Raw genomic sequence first — 17,968 nt, 5'->3', positions numbered from 1 at the left:
AATTCACCACAAAAAAAAGAAAAAGAGGCAGTACCGAAGGCTAGGGACCTAATCAATACAGACATTGGTAATATGTCAGATCTAGAGTTCAGAATGACGATTCTCAAGGTTTTAGCCGGGCTCAAAAAAGGCATGGAAGATATTAGAGAAACCCTCTCGGGAGATATAAAAGCCCTTTCTGGAGAAATAAAAGAACTAAAATCTAACCAAGTTGAAATCAAAAAAGCTATTAATGAGGTGCAATCAAAAATGGAGGCTCTCACTGCTAGGATAAAAGGGGCAGAAGAAAGAATTAGTGATATAGAAGACCAAATGACAGAGAATAAAGAAGCTGAGCAAAAGAGGGACAAACAGGGTGCCTGGGTGGCTCAGTGGGTTAAGCCGCTGCCTTCAGCTCAGGTCATGATCTCAGGGTCCTGGGATCAAGTCCCGCATCGGGCTCTCTGCTCAGCAGGGAGCCTGCTTCCCTCTCTCTCTTTCTCTGCCTGCCTCTCTGTCTACTTGTGATCTCTGTCTGTCAAATAAACAAATAAAATCTTAAAAAAAAAAAAAAAGAGGGACAAACAGCTACTGGACCACAAGGGCAGAATTCGAGAGATAAGTCAAACCATAGGACAAAACAACATTAGAATAATTGGGATTCCAGAAGAAGAAGAAAGAGAGAGGGGAGCAGAAGGTATACTGGAGAGAACTATTGGAGAGAATTTCCCCAATATGGCAAAGGGAACAAGCATCAAAATCCAGGAGGTGCAGAGAACCCCCCCTCAAAATCAATAAGAATAGGTCCACACCTTGTCACCTAATAGTAAAGTTTACAAGTCTTAGTGACAAAGAGAAAATCCTGAAAGCAGCCCGGGAAAAGAAGTCTGTAACATACAATGGTAAAATATTCGATTGGCAGCAGACTTATCCACAGAGGCCTGACAGGCCAGAAAGAGCTGGCATGATATATTCAGAGCACTAAACAAGAAAAACATGCAGCCAAGAATACTATATCCAGCTAGGCTATCATTGAAAATAGAAGGAGAGATTAAAAGCTTCCAGGACAAACAAAAACTGAAAGAATTTGCAAACACCAAACCAGCTCTACAGGAAATATTGAAAGGGGTCCTCTAAGCAAAGAGAGAGCCTAAAAGTAGTAGATCAGAAAGGAACAGAGGCAATATACAGTAACAGTCACCTTACAGGCAATACAATGGCACTAAATTCATATCTCTCAATAGTTACCCTGAATATTAATGGGCTAAATGCCCCAATCAAAAGACACAGGTTATCAGAATGGATTAAAAAAAAAATCTATATGTTGCCTACAAGAAACTCATTTTAGACCCAAAGACACCTCCAGATTTAAAGTGAGGGGGTAGAAAAGAATTTACCATGCTAATGGACATCAGAAGAAAGCAGGAGTGGCAATCCTTATATCAGATCAATTAGATTTTAAGCCAAAGACTATAATAAGAGATGAGGAAGGACACTATATCATACTCAAAGAACCTATCCAACAAAAAGATCTAACAATTTTAAATATCTATGCCCCCAACGTGGGAGCAGCCAACTATATAAACCAGTTAATAACAAAATCAAAGAAACACATCAACAATAATACAATAATAGTAGGGGACTTTAACACTCCCCTCACTGAAATGGACAGATCCAAGCAAAAGATCAACAAGGAAATAAAGGCCTTAAATGACACACGGGACCAGATGGACATCACAGATATATTCAGAACATTTCATCCCAAAGCAGCAGAATACACATTCTTCTCTAGTGCACATGGAACATTCTCCAGAATAGATCACATCCTGGGTCCTAAGTCAGGTTCAACTGGTATCAAAAGATTGGAATCATTCCCTGCGTATTTTCAGACCACAATGCTCTGAAGCTAGAACTCAATCACAAGAGGAAATTTGGAAAGAACCCAAATACATGGAGACTAAACAGCATCCTTCTAAAGAATGAATGAGTCAACCAGGAAATTAAAGGAGAATTGAAAAAATTCATGGAAACAAATGATAATGAAAACACAATGGTTCAAAATCTGTGGGACACAACAAAGGCAGCCCTGAGAGGAAGTGGTACAAGCCTTTCTCAAGAAACAAGAAAGGTCTCAGGTACACAACCTAACCCTACACCTAAAGGAGCTGGAGAAAGAACAAGAAAGAAAACCTAAACCCAGCAGGAGAAGAGAAATCATAAAGATCAGAGCAGAAATCAATGAAATAGAAACCAAAAAAACAATAGAACAAATCAACGAAACTAGGAGCTGGTTCTTTGAAAGAATTAATAAGATTGATAAACCCCTGGCCAGACTTATCAAAAAGAAAAGAGAAAGGACCCTAATAAATAAAATCATGAATGAAAGAGGAGAGATCACAACTAACACCAAAGAAATACAAACAATTATAAGAACATACTATGAGCAACTCTACGCCAACAAATTTGACAATCTGGAAGAAATGGATGCATTCCTAGAGACATATAAACTACCTCAACTGAACCACGAAGAAATAGAAAGCCTGAACAGGCCCATAACCAGTAAGGAGATTGAAACAGTCATCAAAAATCTCCAAACAAACAAAAGCCCAGGGCCAGACGGCCCCCCGGGGGAATTCTACCAAACATTTAAAGAACTAATTCCTATTCTCCTGAAACTGTTCCAAAAAAATAGAAATGGAAGGAAAACTTCCAAACTCATTTTATTAGGCCAGCATCACCTTGATCCCAAAACCAGACAAGGATCCCATCAAAAAAGAGAACTACAGACCAATATCCTTGATGAACACAGATGCAAAAATTCTCACCAAAATACTAGCCAATAGGATTCAACAGTACATTAAAAGGATCATTCACCATGACCAAGTGGGAATTATTCCAGGGCTGCAAGTTTGGTTCAACATCCACAAATCAATCAATGTGATACAACACATTAATAAAAGAAAGAAGAAGAACCATATGATACTCTCAATAGATGCTGAAAAAGCATTTGACAAAGTACAGCATCCCTTCCTGATCAAAACTCTTCAAAGTGTAGGGATAGAGAGCACATACCTCAATATTATCAAAGCCATCTATGAAAAACCCACCACAAATATCGTTCTCAATGGAGAAAAACTGAAAGCTTTTCTGCTAAGGTCAGGAACACGGCAGGGATGTCCATTATCACCACTGCTATTCAACATAGTATTAGAAGTCCTAGCCTCAGCAATCAGACAACAAAAAGAAATTAGAGGCAACCAAATCGGCAAAGAAGAAGTCAAACTATTACTCTTTGCAGATGATATGATACTATATGTGGAAAACCAAAAAGACTCCACTCCAAAACTGCTAGAACTTAGACAGGAATTCAGCAAAGTGTCAGGATATAAAATCAATGCACAGAAATCAGTTGCATTTCTCTACACCAACAACAAGACAGAAGAAAGAGAAATTAAGGAGTCAATCCCATTTACAATTGCACCCAAAACCATAAGATACCTAGGAATAAACCTAGCCAAAGAGGCAAAGAATCTATATTCAGAAAACTATAAAGTACTCATGAAAGAAATTGAGGAAGACACAAAGAAATGGAAAAATGTTCCTTGCTCCTGGATTGGAAGAATAAACATTGTGAAAATGTCTATGCTACCTAAAGCAATCTACACATTTAATGCAATTCCTATCAAAGTACCATCCATTTTCTTCAAAGAAATGGATCAAATAATCCTAAAATTTATATGGAACCAGAAAAGACCTTGAATAGCCAAAGGAATATCGAAAAAGAAAGCCAAAGTTGGTGGCATCACAATTCCGGACTTCAAGCTCTATTACAAAGCTGTCATCATCAAGACAGCATGGTACTGGCACAAAAACAGACACATAGATCAATGGAACAGAATAGAGAGCCCAGAAATAGACCCTCAACTCTATGGTCAACTAATCTTCGACAAAGCAGAAAAGAATGTCCAATGGGAAAAAGACAGCCTCTTCAATAAATGGTGTTGGGAAAATTGGACAGCCAAATGCAGAAAAATGAAATTGGACCATTTCCTTACACCACACATGAAAATAGACTCGAAATGGATGAAGGACCTCAATGTGAGAAAGGAATCCTTCAAAATCTTTGAGGAGAACACAGGCAGCAACCTCTTCGACCTCAGCCGCAGCAACATCTTCCTAGGAACATTGCCAAAGGCAAGGAAAGCAAGGGCAAAAATGAACTATTGGGATTTTATCAAGATCAAAAGCTTTTGCACAGCAAAGGAAACAGTTAACAAAATCAAAAGACAACTGACAGAATGGGAGAAGATATTTGCAAACGACATACCAGATAAAGGGCTAGTGTCCAAAATCTATAAAGAACTTAGCAAACTCAACACCCAAAGAACAAATAATCCAATCAAGAAATCCAATCAAGAAGACATGAACAGACATTTCTGCAAAGAAGACATCCAGATGGCCAACAGACACATGAAAAAGTGCTCCATATCACTCAGCATCAGGGAAATACAAATCAAAACCACAATGAGATATCACCTCACACCAGTCAGAATGGCTAAATTCAACAAGTCAGGAAATGACAGATGCTGGCGAGGATGTGGAGAAAGGGGAACCCTCCTACACTGTTGGTGGGAATGCAAGCTGGTGCAACCACTCTGGAAAACAACATGGAGGTTCCTCAAAATGTTGAAAATACAACTACCCTATGACCCAGCAATTGCACTACTGGGTATTTACCCTAAAGATACAAACGTAGTGATCCAAAGGGGCACGTGCACCCAAATGTTTATTGCAGCAATGTCTACAATAGCCAAACTATGGAAAGAACCTAGATGTCCATCAACAGACGAATGGATAAAGAAGATGTGGCATATATACACAATGGAATACTATGCAGCCATCAAAAGAAATGAAATCTTGCCATTTGCGACAACGTGGATGGAACTAGAGGGTATCCTGCTTAGCAAAATAAGTCAAGCAGAGAAAGACAACTATCATATGATCTCCCTGATTTGAGGAAGTGGAGATGCAACATGGGGGGTTAAGGGGGTAGGAGAAGAATAAATGAAACAAGATGGGATTGGGAGGGAGACAAACCATAAGTGACTTTTAATCTCAGAAAACAAACTGACAGTTGCTGGGAGGAGGGTGGTTGGGAGAATGGGTTTGGGGTTATGGACACTGGGGAGGGTATGTGCTATGGTGAGTGCTGTGAAGTGTGTAAACCTGGTGATTCACAGACCTGTACCCCTGGGGATAAAAATATATATGTTTATAAAAAATTAAAAATTAAAGGGCGCCTGGGTGGCTCAGTGGGTTAAGCCGCTGCCTTCGGCTCAGGTCATGATCTCAGGGTCCTGGGATCGAGTCCCGCATCGGGCTCTCTGCTCAGCAGGGAGCCTGCTTCACTCTCTCTCTCTCTGCCTGCCTCTCCATCTACTTGTGATTTCTCTCTGTCAAATAAATAAATAAATAAATAAATAAAATCTTTAAAAAAAAAAAAAAATTAAAAATTAAAAAAATTTCTGTTAAGCAAATTGATAAAATGAAAAATAATTTTATGTTTATTGCAACATATTGAGAATATTTCAATGTGAGGCAATATAAAAAATTACTGAGATAATTTATACTTTTCATATAAGGTTTTCAAATAATATATGTGTTATGGAGTTAAGTGTGTATTATCCCTCAGCCTTCAGTCATTTTCTGAACCATTTGGAGGTAAGAAAACCAGTGTACTTTTGAAATAATGAATGCCCTGAGCTAGTGCACACCATGCATCATTACTATCATCTTTCTGGGAGTTGGTCCATTAAGAGTAATAGCCATACCTGAAGAGCAGCCTTCTACTACTTGCTGAGGATTATTACACATTGTCCCTTGAATAAGATGTGCAAATGGTTTTGTATTAAATACAACTCTTCCTTCAGAATCCTCTGCATTTTCTGCAAGAACTCCAGCTTATTTGAGGCTGAGTGCCAGCTGAATGTCTTCAGATAACTTCCAAATCACACTTCAATCTGCACACTTCTCAGACTTGCCGAGAAGGCTGTCTTTCAAACTCTGTACTTGACAATTTCTCCTTCCACAGTCAGGTATGGAAGGTCGCCATTTATAGTGAGGCCCAGATGGAAAAGTTGTGATAAAGCCCTAGCAGACAACAGGTACTTTTTTGTTAATGACAGCAAATGTAGTGGGACGTACAAGAACCAGTTGTAGTTGTCGCCATGCTTTTCACAGACATAATTGTAAGTTGTCCTCATCTGTAACCACATGTCATTTTTAAAAATTATTAAATAATCATTTTTAGTACTGTAGGGCTCTTTGTCACAGTGTTTGGTCCGAGTCTCTTTCAGCACAACCCAGTAATGCTCATTTGGATTCTCCAAGGCTGATACAGTCAACATGGCTACTGTTATTAACATCCATGCACTGCACTCCTGAAATGTTTAATAAATCTTTTCTGTTTGGTGGACAAAGGTGATGGTGATCATGATTGTTACCTCTGTTGAATGGTAATTGGCTACATAGTTATTAAAACAGAGTAAATGCTCCCAAGCACCATACTGGTAAAAAAAAAAACAACAACAACATGCGCACACGCGCACACACACACACACACACACAAACACGCACACAGGTAAAACAAAACAAAACAAAACAAAAACCACACAGACACACACACACACTGGTAAAAGAAAAAAAAACACACACACGCATGCACACATTTCAACACTCAGAAAAAGGAATTTAAAATTGGGGTTTATATCACAATTGTGTATTCAGTACCTGGTACACATCTCTTATGTTAATTTACATCGGGTCCTTTTTAAGGCTTTTCTTTATTTTACTTATGATCGTCATTTTAGTATTTTACTTTAGATCTCCAAACTTTTTATTCTCTACAGAACTTTTAAAAAATTTAGCAAGATATTTCTTGATTCTCTGTGCCCAACATGTTTGTGGACATGCACATATGCGTTAAGAGTCTCTTCTGTACTCTACTACAATGTATAACAAGAATTAAAACTACCCAGAGTTTTGATTTAAATATACCAACTATGGAGCTTATGAGAATACACCACTTTGTGATATCATTGTGACTTTCTGATCAATTAATCAAATATTACATTTGAGGTCTTACTCTTTTCTTAAATTTAAATTACAGTTCTTGGGGCCCCTGGGTGGCTCAGAGGGTTAAAGCCTCTGCCTTCAGCTCAGGTCATGATCCCAGAGTCCTGGGATCGAGTCCCACATCGGGCTTTCTCCTTGGTGGGGAGCCTGCTTCCTCCTCTCTGTCTGCCTGCCTCTCTGCCTACTTGTGAACTCTTGTCGAAGAAATAAATAAAATATTTTTTTAAAAATTACGGTTCCTAATATGTGTTGGCCAGTAGTTTATAGTTCAATGAAGAAAATTCTATGGATGTGTACTCATGTAGTATGTATTATATTGTACTAAAAGTATGAAACCTTTGGTATGTTATTTGATCAATTTTTAAATATGCACTGAAAGAGCCTTTAATGTAACAGATTGTATGTAATTCATATTCTTTAAACTACTTTAAATATCCTTAAAGAATTTGATGGCATTGCAAGATTTTTAAGTCATTTTCCTAAGTGAAATATGAACTTTTATATTTTCTCTGTTTTCCTCACTTTACAGATGCAGCAGCTTGAGAGACAAGTTATTGATGCTGAACGTCAAGCAGAAAAAGCTTTTCAACAGGTAGAGTATAATTCTAGTTAAATTTTCTTTTCTTAGCTGCCTGGGTGGCTCAGTCGATTAAGGGTCTGATTTCGGCTCAGGTCATGATCTCAGGGTCCTGGGATGGAGCCTCAGGAGGGGCTCCACACTTGGCCAGGAGAGTCTGCTTCTCCCTCTCCCTCTACCCATCACCCCACTTTCTCTCAAATAAATAAATAAATAAAATCTTAAAAAAATATTTTTCTCTCTCTACCAATATGAACCTTGTTTCGCCCAAAACAATCCTCAAAATAGTCTTCAAACCTTCTCTACATCCTATCACTCTGACTGCTCTCTGACCTAGATCCATAGGGACAGTGGAGAATCTAATTTTATTTTGCTCCTTAACAGATTTCCATAATATGAAAATGCTTCCATTAGAAGGTTTATCTTCTGAAAAAATCAGATATGATTTTTATGGAAATCCTAACCATAATGATGTTGTAAATATAAATATGTTCATAACATTGTCTTTTTAAAATTATGTTAGTCACCATACAGTACATCATTAGTTTTTGATGTAGTGTTCCATGATTCATTGTTTGCGTATAACACTGAGTGCTCCATACAATACATGCCCTCCTTAATACCCATCACCAGGTTAACCCATTCCCCCACCCTCCCTGCCCTCTAAAACCTTCAGTTTGTTTCTCAGAGTCCATAGTCTCTCATGATTCGTCTCCCTGTTGGAATTCCCCCACTTCATTTTTCCCTTCCTTCTCCTAATGTCCTCCATGCTATTCCTTATGTTCCAACAATAAGTGAAGCCATATGATAATTGACTTTCTCTGTTTGACTTATTTCACTCAGCATAATCTCCTCCAGTCCCATCCATGCTGATGCAAAAGTTGGGTATTCATCCTTTCTGATGGCTGAGTAATATTCCATTATATATATGGACCCTATCTTCTTTATCTATTCATCTGTTGAAGAGCATCGCTGCTCTTTCTACGTTTTAGCTATTGGGGACATTGCTGCTAGGAACATTGGGGTACATATGCCCTTCTTTTCACTACATCTGTATCTTTGGGGTAAATACCCAGTACTGCAGTTGCTGGGTCATAGGGTAGCTCTATTTCTAATTTTTGAGGAAGTTCCCCATTGTTTTCCAAAGTGGCTGTATCAACTTGCATTTCCACCAACAGTGTAAGAGGGTTCCCCTTTCTTCACAATCTCTCCAACACTTGTTGTTTCTTGCCGTGTCAATTTTTGCCATTCTAACTGATGTGAGATGGTATCTCAGTGTGGGTTTGATTTAAATTTCCCTAGTAGCTAATGATGATTAACATTTTTTCATGTCTGTTAGCCATTTGTATGTCTTCTTTTGAAGTGTCTGTTCATGTCTTCTGCCCATTTTCTGACTTGATTATTTGTTTTTTGGAAGTTGAGTTTGAGAAGTTCTTTATAGTTCTTGGATATCAACCCTTTGTAGAGTCATTTGCAAATATTTTCTCCCATTCCGTGGGTTGCCTGTTTTGTTGGCTGTTTCCTTTGCTGTGCAGAAGTTTTTTTATCTTGATGAAGTCCCCAAATTCATTTTTGCTTTTGTTTCTCTTGACTTTGGAGACATTTTTTGAAAAAAGTTGCTGTGGCTGATGTCGAAGAAGTTACTGCCTATGTTCTACTCTAGGATTTTGGTGGATTCCTATCTCACACTGAGGTCTTTCTTCCATTTTTTTTTAAATTTTTTATTTTTTATAAACATATATTTTTATCCCCAGGGGTACAGGTCTGTGAATCACCAGGTTTACACACTTCACAGCACTCACCAAAGCGTATACCCTCCCCAATGTCCATAATCCCACTCCCTTCTCCCAACCCCACTCCCCCCAGCAACCCTCAGTTTGTTTTGTGAGATTAAGAGTCACTTATGGTTTGTCTCCCTCCCAATTCCATCTTGTTTCATTGATTCTTCTTCTACCTACTTAAGCCCCCATGTTGCATCACCACTTCCTCATATCAGGGAGATCATATGATAGTTGTCTTTCTCCGCTTGACTTATTTCGCTAAGCATGATACGCTCTAGTTCCATCCATGTTGTCGCAAATGGCAAGATTTCATTTCTTTTGATGGCTGCATAGTATTCCATTGTGTATATATGCCACATCTTCTTTATCCATTCGTCTGTTGATGGACATCTAGGTTCTTTCCATAGTTTGGCTATTGTAGACATTGCTGCAATAAACATTTGGGTGCACGTGCCCCTTTGGATCACTACGTTTGTATCTTTAGGGTAAATACCCAGTAGTGCAATTGCTGGGTCATAGGTCTTTCTTCCATTTTGAGTTTATCTTTGTGTATGGTGTAAGAGAATTGTTGGGTTTCATTCTTCTGTATATACCTGTCCAATTTCCCCAACACCCTTTATAGAAGAGACTGTCTTTTTTCCATTGGATACTTTTTTCTGCTTTCTTGAAGATTGTTTGACTGTAGAGTTGAGGGTCCACATCTGGGCTCTCTCTTCTGTTCCATTGGTCTATGTGTCTGTTTTTGTGCCAGTACCATGCTGTCTTGGTGATCACAGCCTTGTAATATACCTTGAAATCAGGCAACATGATGCCCCCAGCTTTGAGTTTTGTTTTTTTGTGTTTTGGTTTTTTTCCCCCAACATTTCCTTGGTGATTTGGGGTATTTTCTAGTCCATACACATTTATGATTGTTTGTTCCAGCACTTCGAAAAATGCTGTTGGTATCTTGATCCGGATGGTGTTGGCAGTATAGATTGCCCTGGGAAGCATAGACATTTTAACAGTGTTTATTCATCCGATCCATGAGCATGGAATGTTTTTCCATCTTTTTGTGTCTTCTTCAATTTCTTTCATGACTGTTTTGTAGTTTTTAGAGTACAGATCTTTTACCTCTTTGTTTAGGTTTATTTCAAGGTACCGATGCTATTGTAAATGGAATCAATTCTCTAATTTCTCTTTCTACAGTTACATTGTTAGTGTATAAGAAAGCAACTGATTTCTGTGCATTGATTTTGTATCCTGCACAATTGAATTGCTGTATGAGTTCTGGTAATTTGGAGGTAGAGTCTTTTGGGTTTTCCACATAAAGTATTGTGTCATTTGCGAAGAGTAGCCGTGTCTTTCATAGAAATAAAGATTTGGAAATAATATGAATGCCATATTATAAGAGAATGAATAAGTGTACTATATTTATTCCATGAAATATTAAGCAACCATTAAAAATAATTATTACAAAAGGCATACTAATACAGAAAAATGCTTAGAGTTATATCAGGAAAACTACATACAAAAATGTATACTTAGTATTAATAGGCATGTGGGGGAAGAGTCAAAGCTTTGATATGTCACTTAACTCAATCTTGGCCTTGCCAACATTAAAATGAGTGTTTTGGATGAGCCCACGAGCCTTAAAGTTTGTCTAATGATCCTCATTCCATAGCTTCACATTTTATGAAAAGATCTTTGTCAGATTCAGGCAAGTCAGGATTTTCAAAATTATAATTTTTTCTAAGAAATGTATACTATATTTCTTATTCTTGCTCTAGATTTGTAGTGTTTCTTCTCTTCAATTTGAGTACTACCAAATCTTGTTTTCACCTAAAAGATTTGATTTTATATAGCAGATTCAGTAGATTGATTTAGTGGCTTGATAAATTTCCAAACAAACCCAATCTAAGGTAATCTCTGAATTTCTTAATTATACTTAAAAGAAATTCCTAAAATTTTATTATGCCAAATTTCAGCCAGTTCAAGAGTAGAGAAAAATAACATCATGAACCCTCATCACTAGCTTTAACAATTAGTCTACTCAAGGCTAATCAATACCTCCATTCACTTTATTCTCCACCCCCACACCAGGTTATTTTGAAACAACTTCTAGACATCATATCATTTCACCCATGAGTATTTCAGCAACTAATCTGAAAATAGGATTTAAAAATCGGAACTATAGTATCATCACACCAGTAATTCTTTAAAACCTCAAATTTAGGTATTGGTAGAAGTTTGAATAGTAATTGTAAAGATCTATGCTGTGCTTGATATTTTTTTTTAGATTATTTATTTATTTATTTATTTATTTGACAGAGAGAGAGAGAGAGAGATAACAAGCAGGCAGAGAGGCAGGCAGAGACAGAGAGAGGGGGAAGCAGGCTCCCTGGTGAGCAGAGAGCCCGGTATGGGGCTCGATCCCAGGACTTTGGGATCATGACCTGAGCTGAAGGCAGAGGCTTTAATCCACTAAGCCAACCAGACACCCCGCTGTGCTTGATTTTTTTTTAATGTTCTTTAGCTAATAATATCAAATAGTTTTATTTCTATTTGTAGCTCTAAAAATCCAATAATTAACAGTAAACTCATAAAAGGTCACTTATAGTCTATGAAAGACTCCCATGATTATGTCCCTTTTCACCATTGTATACTAAATGTCCTTGTCCTTGTCTTTGTCTATTGTGGGCTCTGTATGCATGTCCCTGTTTAGTCCCACACCTAGTAACACACATTCAGCAGTTTGTCCTTCTTATCTCTCTCTTTATCTTCCCCTTTCTGACTTTGGCCTTTCCTTGGTGACATCTCTCTTTACCTCTTTCCCCATGGTTATCTATCTCTCTTTCTTCTTCCCTATTTTTACCTTCCCTTTCTTTTTTCCCTTTAACACCTCTTAGTATAGAGGAAAAAAGAAAGAAATGAAGGATGGTTTTGTTTTGCCTTTTCTTAAGTTAAATTAAAATCCGTTTTAAAATTTTATTTATTTATTTATTTGTCAGAGACACACACAGAAGCAGAGAACCCATGAGCTGGGGGAGTGGCAGGTTTCCTACTGAGCAGGGAACCAGACATGGGACTCAGTCCCAGGACTGTGGGATCATGACCTGAGCTGAAGGCCCACATTTAACCGGCTGAGCCACCCAGGCATGCTTTAAATTAAAATTCTTAATTTATATGTGCAGCGTATGGTTAACTCTGAAAAGTAAATTAATATGTCTTTCTTATTTGTGATTTTCAGGGTTTTCTTTTGTGATTCACTAGATCTTAAGAGCAAAAAAAGAATCCCCATTCCCAATTCAAGGGAAACAAGCCATGGCTGTTTGTAGCTATTAGGACCCAACCACTGATCTTGATAAGCTAGCAGGAAGAATTTCTTATTTGAGGTTATTCTTGGAGGATATCAGGTGTAAAGTTATTTAATTCTGTGTGCTACATTTTATTTATTTAAAGATTTTATTTATCTTATTTGACAGAGAGAAACAGAGAGAGGGAAGGCAAGCAGGGAAGTAGGAGAGAGAGAGGCACACTTCCTGCTGAGCAGGGAGTCCAGTGTGGGGCTCGATCCCAGGACCTTGGGATCATGACCTGAGCCCAAGACATATGCTTAACAACCGAGTCGTCCAGGCACCCTGTGTGCTACAGGCACCCTGTGTGCACCCTGTGTGCTACATGATGACAAAAAGTCATCATGATTGGCTAAATGACCTTAAATCAAACCCCTCCTCCCATAAAGAGTGAGTGATAATTGCAAATCTCCGTGAGTTTCTGTGTAATTTAGCAAATCCAAAGTATTTGGTTTTGTCACACTTTAAATTTTAGTACCTGTTTTGTTATGCTTCACAAGGGATTCTTTTCCTTATGTAATCGTACATTTTATTATATATTATATTATTATACATCATACATATTATACATTATATACATATTACATATTATTCACAGTATTAAATACATAATGATTCTGAAAGGTTTTTTATTTTTATTTTTTAAAGATTTTATTTATTTATTTGATAGAGATCACAAGTAGGCAGAGAGACAGGTAGAGAGAGGGGGAAGCAGGCTCCCCTCTGAACAGGGAGCCCAATGCGGGGCTCAGTCCCAGGACCCTGGGACCACAATCTGAGCCGAAGGCAGAGGCTTTAACCCACTGAGCCACCCAGGTGCCCTGATTCTGAAAGTTTATAGGAAATATAAAGAGAGCAAATTAATTCTGATGTACCAATTATATTACCTTCTTGTGGCCTTCACATGACTAAGTAAATGTTATTAACATAGAGTAACCACATCCTTTGCTATCTTTAGCAGTGTCCATGGGACTGTGCCCTATCTGCTGTTTATGTTGCTAAAATTCAGCTTGTCCTTTGTCAGAGTCATATCCTAATATTTAAACTGTATTTATATTAACCAAAAAGGAACATCTCACCACTAAAAGCAGTAGTCAGCGCAAACTGACTCAACTTTGTACTTGAGCTTTTTACATTTTTCCCCTTGTTTTTAATGAGTGGCATTATCTTACCTGAACAACCATTAAATAAGTTGGCTGTAGAGAAGAAATTGTACATTTTTCCAGAGAAATCTTGGCGATCATTATGCTGTAGTACATTTTTATTGTAGTGGTTCAGAGTTTGGAAAGCAGTATGTGCACATTAATCCCGAATTACTTATGAGTATTCCTGTGAGATAGAAAAACTGCAGATTGCACATGTGGGAGATACTGATACACAGGATTCATTCTTTATCTGATTAGGTGTATATTACAATCTATTACACTGATTTATGCTAACCAGAGCCACCTGGGTGGCTTAGTCAGTTAAGCAGCTGCCTTCGGCTCAGGTCATGGTCCCAGGGTCCTGGAATCAAGTCCTGCATCAGGCTTCTTGCTCAGCCGGGAGCCTGCTTCTCCCTCTACGGGCCACTCCCCCTGGTTGTGTGCATGCTCTCTTGCTCTCTCCCTCTGGCAAATAAATAAAATATTTGATTTATGCTAACCAAAAGGAAGTACAATAATTTCTCCTATAGAAATTTGTGTTTTCATTCTGTCCTTCTGTTCTCAATCCCTTGCCTGTGTTGGGTGCAGACTTGGTAAGATTTTAAAGTTCTCTCTGACCATTCTAATATGTGGACTAATCTGCCTCCTGTGAAGTTGGTTCTTAGATTCCAAGTCACTTGTGGTTCCATGACAACTACTCAGTCATGCTATTATCCAGGACCTTGTAATGATTTACTTCATTACAGGGAAACCTACTTTATCCAGTGCTACTCCTTTTCTTCTCCAGTAAGAATTGTTCCAGTCTTACTACATAAATTCTGGAGCACTATTTGCAAAATAATTGTGTTTAAGATGCGAAAGAATAATTACTTAATTTGCAGTAAATTTTAAGTAACTGGTAAATGGTCTGGAATTCAAAATAGCCTTATAATTCCTTTCTTCATTCTATTTTGGAATGATCAGGTATTTTTATCATGCCATTGCAACACTTATAGGGAAAAAGAAACTTTCAAACCCCCCCCCCCGAAAATATAGTCACATCTTAATTACCTGTAGTGGGGTAGGTAGGGATGGGGTTAGAAAAGGGAAGAGTATGGGCAGGAAAATTGGAAACAGCATTGGGAGTTGTGTCAGTCCCCAAGACTTTCCTCAAGGTTTGATGATTCCCCAGAAGAATTCACAGAACTCAGAAAAGCTGTTATACTCACGGTTATGTTTTATTACAGTGAAAGCTTACAGATTAAAATCAGCAAAGGAAAAATGCACATAGAGCAGAGTCCAGGAGAAACCAGATGTGAGCTTCCAGTTGTCCTCTCTCACTGGAGTTACACAGGGATGCACTTAATTCTCCCATCAACGATATGTGACAACATACAAAGTATTGCTAACTAGGGAAATTCATCTGAGCCTTGGTGTCCAGAATTTTTATTGGCAGGGGGTGGGGCTGGTAGTGTCAGTCTTGTAGGCATGGAGTGCATGTGTGATTGACCTTAGCTATTCAGTTTCCAACCTTGCACAGGTCAAACTGATACAGTGTGGTCCAGGACCCAAGGTGAATGGGGAAAAGAAGAGGCTTTCACCATAAATTACACTATTGGCATAAACTATCGGGTGTGGCCCAATTTCTCAAGTGTATAGAGTCTTATCAGGCAAGATATTACAAGGGCACAGAAGTTATTTTTTTTCCAGGAGCTAGGCAGATGCCAGTTCTTTTTCTGGAATGTGCAGGGTTCCAGCACCCCCAAGTCTGCTGAGTTAATCCTTTACTACAAAATAGCTTAGGGAGCTCAGAAGCAATAAAGGTTTTGGGGAAATGGCTGAGATACATGGGTGCAACCAGAGGCTCTCCTAGAAGAAAAGGAAAAAGGTAGCCTAAAAGTGCAAAGCATTCTTCCTCAAAGAAGATCCATATAATTGCAAGTTTCTTTCATGAGCAATTTGAATTCATAGGTGTTTGTTATTGGTCAGTCTCTGAGTAGTTGAAATTCTTATATGGTTCAGACCATATAAGACCTGGAGAAAGAACTGGGCTGTTTTCTGTGTACTTGAAGTGAGATATTTTAAAAGGCTCCTTGGTGTTTCTGTAGGCCCTTTTCTTTTCTGTAGACATATTATTCGTGTGAATTACAAAGGAAGGCTGGTGGATCCTGTGGAACTTGGTCCTAACAGGAGCACTTGGCAAGAAGATTGCCTGTAACTATTTTGTGAGCTCTCTCCCTAAGAGATTTTGCTGTTCTTGCCTGTATTTTTCTTGCCCGGGAAGGTTTTGTTTAGCTAAAAGTAATGGTCAAATTAAACAGTCATACATAGCAAAAATGCATCCAAGGAGCTCTGACTGTAGCTTCCAGTCATAAAAGGAGAATACCTTTTAAATGGAACACATTTTTCAGGGGATAAGAGTACTCCCAAATCAGGGGCTCCAGGCTGGGTCAGTCAGTTGAGCGTCTGCCTTTGGCTCTGGTCATGATCAAGCTCGCTGTCAGGCTCCCTGCTCTGCACAGAGTCTGTCTCTCTCTCTCCCTTTGCCTTCCTCCCCCCATGCTCTCTGTCTTACTCTCTCTCAAATAAATACATAAAATCTTAAAAAAAAAAAAAAAAGGGAGTACTCCCAAATCATAGTTTTCTAGAACTGTAGACCTTTCCTAGCAATAATAGGACAATTTTATGTGGTAGTCCAGTGTTTGTAGGATGGCTTGCTCTGACTTAATAAAAGGAGATTATAGATGTAGATCTGGTAATATTTATTTATATTCTTATTCAGTTTTTTCTTTTTTTTAGGTTTACAGGGCAGAAATATTTCTTCCCTTCTAAGTTCTTTGGCTTGTCTAATAATTAAATTGGCATAAGCTAGATTAATAGGAGAAAAACAAGTTTAATTTCATACACACGGGAGCTCCATAAAAATAAGGGACTCAAAGAAGTGACCATAGCAGGCAAATTTTATATCATTTAGACAAAAAAACAGTACATTTGTGAAGAGTTGACAAGACAAAGGGGCTTGGGCTTAGGGTAGTAAATTAGTGAAGAAATAACAAGGTTTGTTTACACAGCCTTTTCAGCCCTAAATTCCCTGTCTCTGATGATAAGGGTGTCTTCTTCCCTCCTGGTACAGGAGGAGGATTTATTTCTAGTTTTCAGGGGGACAAAAGAGGGTCGGGGTGTTCTTACACCAGCTGTTTCTTAGGTAACTTGAATTCAGAATAATCAATATGCCAAAGTGGCGTATTTGGGGCTGGCACATTCTGCTCCCCTACAGGCCTGTCATCTATTACTCTGTCCCCGAAGAACTAGCATTTTGAACTTGGTCTCTGCCCTTCTTTCTCTGCTTCCACACTATAGAATGTCCTGTGTAGAACTGACTGAACCATCTTAAGAATGATCCTTGGTATTTATTGTTCAGCTTTCTGTCCTCCTCTGACTGTTTTTCATGGTAGCATTTCTGATGTAGACCTTTGTCCTTGACTTCTTGGTCTGCCATTCCTGCAGAAAACCTGCTATATTATGTTAAAAAATATAAATCTTAAGATAACTTAAAATTATCACTTGGGTAGTGGAATGCAGGATTTTTCTCCAACTTTTAAAATCTACTTTTATTTTTATCGTTTTCAGACATCTGGGTGGTATTTAAGTAGGACACTTTGGCATCGGAGTTGAGTTTACATTTCTCTGGTGAACCCACAGATGACACCTTAAAAAAACAGAACCAAACTAACCTTAACACCCTCCTTCCAGAAACCCTCATTTGTCAAGTATTTTTGAACTCTAAGTCGATTCATCATGATTTTTCAGAGGTGTTTTTAACAGTTTAAGATGTTTCATTGTAATTTTCAATAATTTCTCAAATGCTTTTGCATATTTTTCTTCTTTGCCCCCCACAATCTAAAACATTACAAAAACTACATTCTTGCCTGTTTGGAGTATATGGAGTAGAAGTCTTAATATACAGTGCCCAGTACTTTCTTTCTTACTGTCATTAACATCTCACACATTCCTTCATATGCCCAAATGTGTTTTGCAAAA

General features: G+C 38.2%; 2 protein-coding genes across 6 annotated transcripts in view; one reads left to right on the top strand and one right to left on the bottom strand.

Moving 5' to 3' along the window:
* The window catches only part of PLEKHH2 (pleckstrin homology, MyTH4 and FERM domain containing H2), a 119,986-nt gene that overhangs the window by 27,868 nt on the left and 74,150 nt on the right, over window positions 1-17,968 (top strand). For all 5 annotated transcript variants that reach the window (XR_004287704.1, XM_032351898.1, XM_032351896.1 and 2 more), the window contains exon 3: window positions 7,643-7,705. Coding sequence is in view for 4 of the 5 variants with exons in the window: in XM_032351898.1 (XP_032207789.1) it covers window positions 7,643-7,705 (63 nt within the window). In the remaining variant the exon portion in view is untranslated. The remainder of the gene's footprint in view (window positions 1-7,642; window positions 7,706-17,968) is intronic.
* Window positions 5,675-6,544, bottom strand: C1GALT1C1L (C1GALT1 specific chaperone 1 like). The gene is given in 5 exon segments (XM_032351900.1): window positions 5,675-5,733; window positions 5,736-6,041; window positions 6,044-6,357; window positions 6,359-6,505; window positions 6,507-6,544. Coding segments are annotated over 5 exon segments (864 nt in total).

This window comes from Mustela erminea, chromosome 7, assembly GCF_009829155.1.
Source record: "Mustela erminea isolate mMusErm1 chromosome 7, mMusErm1.Pri, whole genome shotgun sequence".
Lineage (NCBI taxonomy): Eukaryota > Metazoa > Chordata > Mammalia > Carnivora > Mustelidae > Mustela > Mustela erminea.
The sequence above is the reverse complement of the archived record's forward strand: the minus strand, read 5'-3'. Positions and strand labels throughout refer to the sequence as shown.